This window comes from Arachis duranensis, chromosome 4 (assembly GCF_000817695.3).
Source record: "Arachis duranensis cultivar V14167 chromosome 4, aradu.V14167.gnm2.J7QH, whole genome shotgun sequence".
Classification (NCBI taxonomy): domain Eukaryota; kingdom Viridiplantae; phylum Streptophyta; class Magnoliopsida; order Fabales; family Fabaceae; genus Arachis; species Arachis duranensis.
The window spans coordinates 11442940-11453081 of NC_029775.3; the positions used below are offsets into that span (position 1 = coordinate 11442940).

The window sequence follows — 10142 nt, forward strand, 5'->3', positions numbered from 1 at the left end:
TTAACTTTCCACCGAAGCATTCTATTTAACGCTTTTCTTTTTTAATTTATCCTTTCTTTTGTGACCTAGTTCATTTAAGGAAATAAAACATGTTGCTTGTTTATTTATCATTTGGTTTTATGTCTTGCTTGCTAATGGGAATTATTTATGTTGTAAGGAGTACAAGACCAATTTGTTTCTATAGTGTCACAAATGCAGGATGATGGTATGACTTCCAAAATTTTTTATGCAACCCTAACTCTTGTATTATGCAGATTATATATATCAAAAACATTATTATGTATTTGCTTCCCATTACCGGCCTAAAGCATAGTAATCTACTTTCATAGTAATGAAGATGTATTGTCTCATTATAATATTTGATATTTTGTCCTCTCTACAGGTTATTGAATACACTGGTGAATTTGTTAGGTCTCCTATAATAATGCTGACTGCAAAATTGCCTGCCCATCATAAGAATAACAAATGCACATACATCTATTATTACTCTTACCTTATTATGCTTATTATTTTTATTATTGTTGCTACATTCTTGTATGAATGATTTCAGCTTATTAAGTTTGAAAGATAGCTATTTTATAAATTTTATCTCATTGAGACTAAGCAATTCATGAGCTAACCCAAGCTCATCAATTAGGCATTTAGTGATTTTGTCTCCTTTTTTAATTAAAGTTAACCTGTTGGGTTTATTTCTGCCCATACTGAGGAGCAATATCTCCTTATTTCAAAAAAGCCAATTTTATTCCAATGCATAATTGACTTTCGTTAAAGGACAAAGATAGTGCTGAAATGTCAAGATATTGAGTTTAATTTTAAGATATTATTGTTAGATTATTACTTAAATATTATTGTACATTTCATTTATTCTATAAAATTTTTTTAGCTAAAATATTTTAAAAATATGATATATAAATGTTGTGTAAGTTAATACAGCATCATTTGTACAGAACTCATTGTCCAGAACTTATTGTACTCTATTGGCACGATATTCAAGCGTAGCCATATTTTCTTATAGTCATTAATAGCCACACCTATTAAGTATAGCCATATCTTTTCTTATTAGCACACTTAAAAATTGTAGCCATATCTTTTTTTATCGGTACGCATTCGAAGCATAGCTAAAACTAACCCAATGGACACGTTTCTAAAAATGTGATTGTATGTCCACTTGTTGGCATTTTTAAAAGCATGGTTATAGATTTATACATACGGCCACGTTTTTTAGTGTAGCAATAGATAAAATCGTGGCAAAAAATAAGCGTGCCAATAGATCAACAAAAGCGTGTCGATAGAATATTCGACACATTTGCGGATGTGACTCTTTTAAAAGCGTGTCGATAGTTCAAAAAACATGACAAAAAGCTATCGCTACGCTTTTTCATACTTTTCGACACGCTTTAAAAGCATGACAAAAGACTGACTTTTTTGTAATGTATTAACTGTCGAAAGTCTAACACACCCCCTCTTCTATTGTCCAGATTTAGGATTAATTATGATAAAAGTGCATAATATAAATGCGGGATAAACATGTCTTATAAAACAAATAAAAAGATAAAATAAAGATATTTATTTATTTATTTATTTATTTATTTATTTACAAGAATAATTTAATTATTTTCTCTAAAAATTACATAAATCAATCTTTCTTAATAAGTTTAATAAAAGAATTAACTCTCAATGACCATATTCTTTTTGGATCAACTCTCCCAAAAATTAAGTTCGTAAATAATCTATCCAAATTTTTAAAAAACAAAATAATAAATAGGTTCATGATCTTTTAATTTAAAGACAAATAATTACTTAACTAATTGAAAATATAAAAATATCTTTTATACTACAAAAAATTATTGGAATAGCGACTGATTTTGGTGGTTGCAAAAATGATATCGATCAATTTATTTATTTTAGACATGTATTTTATATTTATCTCTTAAATATTTATACAATTTATTTTTGTATTTAAAAATTTTAATATTAAATACTTTTTTTTAAAATGTCATTTTTAGATTTTTTTAAACTGTTATATTGGTCTCTTCTTTAAGTTAATACAAAAAATAATTTCTCACAAAAATAATTTTTTAATCATTAATTAAATAATAAAGTACTATAAATTTTTATTATTAATTTTAATAATATATTTATTTTTAAATAATTTATGTATGATAAAAAAATATGTTTACTTGTTTAGAGTAAAAATTTATTATTATATTTATATGTTCATGATTTTAATTATACTTTTAAGTATTCTAAATTGTCACGACCCAAAATGAGTAATGACGGGCGCTCAGGAAAATAATCCTATAGCAAGTCTAACATAGTCAAATATAAGTTCAATAAGCAAGTACAAATATTTTACAAGTTCTAAAATAAATAGTTATATATTTTTAACAAAAAAATTAAAATAACTAAAAATGGTTGGTCCTGTCTGTGACATATGGAGCATATACTTCTAGGAATTCGACAAAGAATAGGTACTCATTGCAGACCGTTACTCTTGAATAGAAAGTCTCACACAGTCAAATATTTGTTCCTGAAAAATATTTTTAGAAAAACGGAGTGAGTTTTGTAACTCAATGACCAGACAATACATCTATAATCAACATGAGACTATACCAACATTATCATTAAAGTAATTTTAATTAGAAAGTAATAGTTGATAATAATAAATGAATCAATAAGGGAGTTCTCATACAGAAATCAAATCAAAAGTCTACACTTGGGCGGCTCCACCTCTATGGGTAGCCCTTTCCTCTTGTGTGTCCTAACAGAATAACAGATCTAACGTGTGGCCTACACGTTAGGCTAGCAACACCCCTGCTAGCTGGAGTCTGAGTTAGATGCATCTAAGTTAACGTCATAACTGCCGTTAACTACGGTTTTTTAATACGAGCCTCCCAAACCAATTCAAAACATATAATTTCAAATACAACAAATATTTGATCTTTTAAATATATAAGGTATCAAATCGAATCAAATCAAATCAAATCAGATAATACTTTTTCATCAGAAATCTTTTCTCAATCATACTTTTTCAACCATAAGAGATTTCAAATATATTTCACAATTTTTAAAGTGAGTATCAACAAATACTTCAATGCTTCAAAAACAAATATTCAAATAAAATCAAACATTTTAAAATAATGCAAAACTTCATAAAAAATATATATAGTCTCATGTATAGTTCCAAAAGTATAAACTTCATAAAAATGAGTTATTTAATTCTAATAATCAATTATTTTAATCAATTCAAAATCGTTCAAAGCAAATATAGCTATAATTCAAAGATCATAATAGATATATGTTAAAATAATTATAGATGTCCAATCAAACAATTATAAATGTCAAGTCTACTCACAACGTAGTCCCTAGGGACCGAAGATACCAAACTCAGAGTGCCAAATTCAAGGTAAGGATGATTGAAGTGGAATGGAACGAATGAGCGTAGAATTTGAACCGGAGTAGCGACAAGATAGAGCTGGCTATAGTTCTCGATTGTTGAAACTATAATCCAAACGCACCGACGGAACCTTTCCTCTCAACCCGAAATTGCGGCAGCCACAACCTCAGCTCCAAATCACTTTCTCAACAACTACAACGACTCGGACTTAAGGAAAACAAGTAGTGGAAGCACCGGTGGTGGTTCCGGCAACAACAGCACCATACCCATTGACCAGAAACCCCGCCAGCGGCGGCGGCAGAAGAACGGCGACCTCAATGTGACTTCCCAGCGGCCAGAGGTGCAGTGGCTCTTGCGGTAGCGATGAGCCACTCCAGCAACCCCTTGTGCAAGCTCTCTTCCTCCGGCAGCGACCCAGACGGCGACGACTCTCCACGGACGGCGGTGGGCCTTCGGCGGCGGTGCAGCTCTAGTGACGACGGTGCATGGCGGGACAGCGTTCCTCTCTTCCTCGAGCTCTCCCTCTCACTAGCACTCAAGGACGACGGCGAGGGTGGCTTCAATGGCGGCGGTTGCAGCTCGCGACGACAGAGACGCTCCTCCGCGACGGCGCAGTTGGCAACGATGGGCATGAACGGCAGCAGCGACCTCCCTCTCTTCTCCGCGTCAGTGTAGGTGCGTGTGTGTGGGGATGAGTGACGGCATGAGGGTGAGCGAGGGGAGTACGTCCGTGAGTGTGTGTTTCTACGAAGAGGGTGTGTGAGGAGCGGGGGTGGGAGCTCGACGGCTAGTGAGGGACTGAGGGTTGAGAGAGAGTGTTTTTGTGTGATTAGGGTTAGGGAAAAAGTAAAGGAAGAGTGGCCCACAAATTTGTTTTTTTTTAGCTATTACATAAATAGATTTATTTTATTATATTATATTTTACATATGAATGTATATTTCATTATATAATTAAATAAAAATATGTTTTTTTAATGAAAAAATTTAATAACTAAACTAACCATTAATTATGTTGGTAAGAAGTGATCCACGGAAAAAAGAGGGATAGAGTGAGACGACAGGAGATAGCGATGACGGGGAAGAACGGGCAATGAAAATTCAACAACGTCGCTAGGGAATGATGCATTGAAGAGAGAGATTGCGTGAGAGGGCAGTAGATTGCAACGACGTCGGCGCTACTTCTTGTCACCACCGCGACGGCGATGCTTGCAAGGACCGAAGTTACATGATGAAAAAAGAATGGAAAAGTGAAGATATGCTTCGGGAGTGAAGTTTTAATATTTTAAGAAATTATATCATTACCCATCTCAAACCATAAATTACAAAATAACCCAACTATGATTAAGATAATGACCAATTAAAATGTGACGCATCATGAAGGATAACTTACATGTTATTTTAGAGGGGATTTGATAGAATTCACCAATATATAATTACCTTACTTGAAAGAAATTAGATTTGAGATCATAGCTAAACAAGACATGTAAATTGAAAAATCCTGCAATAAAATAATGCATAGTATTAGATCAAACCCGATATCATTAGGCCAAAAACTATATACATAACTTGATTATTGGGATGAACAATTTTTTTTTTAATTCATGAACAACATAATTCTGCTCTAGTTCAATATCTCAAACCTCAGTATTTTATTATTAGTTGAATGATAAAAATACATATCAAAACATGTTAAAGAACTAAAATAATCAAATTAACATAGCATATACCAAAGAAACCAGCGATTATTTTCCTTGATTGATAAAGGAAAGCCGTGAGCAATGAAGAACCATAATGAACAACGAACAATGAACAACGAAGTAGCAAACATCAAGCGGAAGCGAACAATAGCAGTGATACAGATGGAGAAGAACCTTAGCGACATGAACATTAAGCAGGAGTGAACAACAACAACAACAACTGAAGGGACATATGACCAAAATGAACACAAATATAGAGATTCAATTCTTCAAGTTTGACTACTAGACAAAAACGAACAGTGCCAAAAGCGAAGAACAATGAAAATAGTACAAAATAAAAAATTATATACCTGTCAGTTTTACTGGAGGATTTGGACGATGAGCAATGGTGGATCTAGATGACGGATTTGGACGGTGATGCAACGATCTATGACAAAGCTAATAATTTGAAATTAAAGCACATAATAGACAAAAGGACAGAGGAATAGATAAGCAACAACATATTAGAGAGGCTTAATTAATATCCTGATAGATGAAACCAAATCAAAATACTGAGAAATTCTCTGAATTTATAGTGAGAAATAAAAATTAGAGATACGAAGAAAAAGTATTTTGACTGAAGAAGAAAATCAGCTTAACCGGAAGATTGTTGTTGTTGTTATATCGAAGAACAAGTTACTATAGGAGTCGGCACTGAGAAAAGAACGACGCGATGCAAGCAACGACAGATTTGGATGGGAATGCGACGATCTGCGACAATGGCAAAATGAGAAAAGGAAGAACGCGGCAAAGGGCAGACGACAATAAAGACTCGAGGAGGAATGATGGCACCGACGAGAATGCACCCGATGAGAACAGCGTTAACTAGGACTCGACAGAAAGTGACTTCTCTCTCCACTTCGTCGGAGAGTGAGGGAGGTGGCGAGAAGGACACTATGTGTGAGGAGAGAGTTCAAGGTAAATTAGGGTTGAAAACTAGAAAAGTTATGTCTTTTATTTATTTATTTTGAAATCTAATTTATTCCTATTCAATGTATTTAAAACAGTGACCGATTTAGCAACTAATTAATTTATAAGTTATTATTTAGTTGGTCGCAAATTCAGTTGCTAAAAATTACAATAGCGGCTGATTTAGCGACCAACTGCTGTAATGCCAAGATTTTATAGTTGATCGCTAAAATTGGTCGCTATATTAACCCTTAGCAACTCATTTAGCGACCAACTATTTTCTCAGCCTATTTTTTTGTTAGTTGCTAGCTAATTCGGTCGCTTAATTATAAAATAGCAACCAATTTAGTGACCGACTGCTTTAAAACCAACATTATATAGTTGGTCGCTAAATTGATCGCTATCTTAACACTTAGCAAACGATTTAGCGACCAACTTCTTAGTGACCAAATTAGCAACCAACCATTATTAATCTTGTTTTTATATTGGTCGCTCTATTAACACTTAACAACCGATTTAATGACCAACTTTTAGCGACCGAGTCAGCGACCCCCATACATTATTAAGCTTGTTTTTATATTGGTCACAAAATCAGTCGCTAAATTACAAATAGCGACCGATTTAGCCACTAACAAACTCCAAAATGCCTTTTTTTGGTTTCAGTTGCTAATTCGGTCACTAATTGAAATTTAGCGACTGATTTAACAATCATTTTTTTGTTCTAAAAAATTTTAATTGTTGTTCATAGTAACTGATTTTATTAGTATCTAAAATCGGTTGCTATTCTAAAATTTTTTTGTAGTGTTATATTTTGGAACGCAATATATTTAAAAGATATTTGTGTTGTCATATATATTTTAAATGAAAAGACCTAAATATTTCAAATTTTAAAAAATAAAAATATTTTTATATTTTTAATTAATTAAAAATTTATTTATCTTTGAATTAACAAGTCATGAACTTATTTTTATTCTCCTCTTTTCAAAATGGTGGGTTGAGAGTAACCACAAATGGCATCATACATAGGGCACGCGCGCGCACAACAAAGCCAACAAAGTCAATCTGTCGTCAAACTTCGTGTCGTGGCTTCTCCTCCTTAGTATATATAATAGTATTATAATACTGTATTTGCACTAATACTCTTCCAAATTTCTCATTTCTCTTAATTAATTAATTAATTGAATCATTAATTTTTTACTACTCCCTCTTCCTCTCTAACTTGGATCCCAACTCCAATCGCTTTCTGATTTCCACCATAATTTAATTTTTGTTTTAAATATTAATTTGACAACCGCATCCTTGAGCTTGCTACCTTAATTAAATATCTATAAAAGGCCCCTACCCTTCTCTACCTCCTCCTTCGTAACAAGCCAAAACTCTCTTACTCTTTTCTCTTTCACTTCTTTCTTTCTCTCATTCTCTTCTTCACCTCTTTTCAACTGAAAACCAAAACATACAAAACCTTGTATTACATACCTCTTTATCCAAAGTGGGTGTTAATTAATTAAGTAATTAACACAACATCCACCATGGATATGAAACGAAGGCTAAACAACAACAACAATGACAATAACGACGATGACATGGAACTCCGAAGAGGTCCATGGACTGTCGACGAAGACCTTACCCTCATCAATTACATTGCCAATCACGGCGAAGGTCGCTGGAATTCTCTTGCCCGCTCTGCCGGTATGTCCTTTTTTTTTCTTTTTTTGAAAAAAAAAAAATTATTATTATTATTATTATTATTATACGTTTTTCTTATAAATATATAAGAACGGGATGAATGAGAAATTATATGTTCATGGACTTTAAGTTAATTAATGGCATAATATATAAAAACTAATATATTTCTTGTGTGTGGTGGGGCATGAAATGAAATATATAATATAGTTATAATAATTATAGGTAATTGCTTGGAGGCAGGCATCTCCAATTATTGTGATAATAAAGAAAGAAAAAGAAATATGAACACTTGAACAGAATACACAACTCAAAATCATTATGTGTGTTTCACAAAAACAAAAGTGCCGCAACAATAATGGATAAAAATGCTCATTATTTTTTTCCCCTTTATTAAATAGAATTTGGCTCAGCTTTCTCAATAACTTTACCAAATTAAGCAATTTTATAATTTTTTTTCATTGTTATTGTTATTATTTATAGGACTGAAACGAACCGGGAAGAGCTGCAGATTGAGATGGTTGAATTATTTGCGCCCAGATGTTAGACGTGGTAACATCACTCTTGAAGAACAGCTTCTTATTCTTGAGCTCCATGCTAGTTGGGGAAACAGGTAATAATTAATAATAATTAAATTATTCAGTATTAGAGATAAATGTTATTTTCTTCCTTCAGTTTAAGTTTTTGGGATGAATGATTTCATAACATGATATTCGAATAAGAGTTCCATCCTTGAAGAATAAATTCACATTATTTTTAATCATTTTCTTAAATTATGTGATCTAAGTTGTTAATTTTAATTAATTCATTTATTAGATGGTCCAAAATTGCTCAATACCTACCTGGAAGAACTGACAACGAGATCAAGAACTATTGGAGAACTCGTGTTCAAAAGCATGCGAAACAACTCAAATGTGATGTAAATAGCAAGCAATTCAAAGACACCATGCGCTTCCTTTGGATGCCAAGACTAGTGGAACGGATACAGGCGGCCGCAGCAACGGTTACAACTGCTGCAACCGCCACGTCCGATTCTCCGACTTTATCAGCTACTAAATCAGTCACTATTATCAACAACAATAATACTACTACAGCATACAACTTCGACAACCTTAACAACTTGGAGGTTCATAGTGGAAACATTATGAATATGAGCAACAACAACTTTGGTTATGCTACTCCAGAGAATAGTAGCACAGGAACATCATCAGATTCGTTTGTCACACAAGATTATTGCAACAATAATAATAATAATGTTCATGTTGGTAACAACAACAACAACAATGAACCTAGTTCGGATTATTACCATCAACAAGGAAATAACAACAACCAAGTTAGCTTCATGGATTGCATCACTAGTCCATCCTCCATGTCATTGTTCCCTCATCAAGAGATGGATTTCCAAGCCATGGAATTACCAAACACCCCTTGGATTAATAATCCCTCTACATTCAGCAATTTCTGGAATGATGAAAACATGTTGCTTCTACAAAATCTAGGATGTGGTGGTGACAACATGTGAATTATTGTGATGAGGGAGAAACGGTTATAGTGTGTGAAATTATTTACTAATTAAAAAAGTGAAGGAAAATCAGAGAACATGACGACAAAATTATTATTAAATAGAAATAAATTTTTATATGTAGGATAACACACATAGGAACCGATTTAAAATGTGAATTATTATTTCTCAGTTTGTAGTTTTTGGTTATTTAATTTTCCTTTTTTTTTAGAGGGGGTGGGTGGGAAATAGATGTAATTTAAGGTTTCTTTATAAATATAAGATTTCATTCTTTCAAATTATCAAACTTTGTTTAAATTTTTATTTATTATGCTTCTCATCTTAATTCCAAAACTAGTGACTAGTCACCAGAGTAATAATAATGAGTGCAATATAGATGCATGGTATCGTACAATTAAATAATAATTTGTAGACGTGTTCATAATTGATCTCACAGAAACATTCTATCTCCTTTTTCATTAGCCAAGTCCCTATTATATTAATTAATTAATACTCCCACTTTTGAAATCTTGTCCACGGGACCTGAACCAGAACCATAACCCGGAAAAAGTGTATGTTTTATGTTTCTAGAATCTTATAATTTACATTATGAAACATTTCTGTAATATTTTTTAGTAATTTATTTAAAATTAATCATATTATTATGAAATGGAGTGTGGTTGGTTAAACTGAGAATATCCATATATCCCAATTTATTTTATAATAAAAGTTTAATTTTAATATATTAAAAATATAAAATATTTTACCTTATCATTTAAACACATTTATTTTTTTAAATAACTATTTATATAATTAATATAAAAATAGTTATTTTTATTAATATAATATTATGTAATTAATATATATATAATTTTTTATAATAATTAAAAATTTATAGATAAAAAATATATTAAAT

At 32.1% G+C, this 10142-nt stretch overlaps 1 protein-coding gene across 1 annotated transcript; it reads left to right on the forward strand.

Annotated features, from left to right (window-relative positions):
- Positions 1-7419: 7419 nt before the first annotated feature.
- On the forward strand, positions 7420-9525 carry LOC107483357 (transcription factor MYB108). Its single transcript, XM_016103980.3, has 3 exons — positions 7420-7731; positions 8209-8338; positions 8542-9525. The coding sequence occupies exons 1-3, from the start codon at positions 7572-7574 to the stop codon at positions 9245-9247; spliced, it is 996 nt and encodes a 331-aa protein (XP_015959466.1). The 5' UTR covers positions 7420-7571; the 3' UTR covers positions 9248-9525.
- The last annotated feature ends 617 nt before the right edge of the window (positions 9526-10142 follow it).

What these genes read in the sequence shown, in the direction of transcription:
- LOC107483357 (XM_016103980.3), top strand. Translation starts at nt 7,572, where the DNA reads ATGGATATGAAACGAAGGCTAAACAACAACAACAATGACAATAACGAC. An exon ending in TTCTCTTGCCCGCTCTGCCG is followed by an intron (nt 7,732 to 8,208) that starts GTATGTCCTTTT and finishes TATTATTTATAG; the next exon opens with GACTGAAACGAACCGGGAAG. An exon ending in CATGCTAGTTGGGGAAACAG is followed by an intron (nt 8,339 to 8,541) that starts GTAATAATTAAT and finishes TTCATTTATTAG; the next exon opens with ATGGTCCAAAATTGCTCAAT.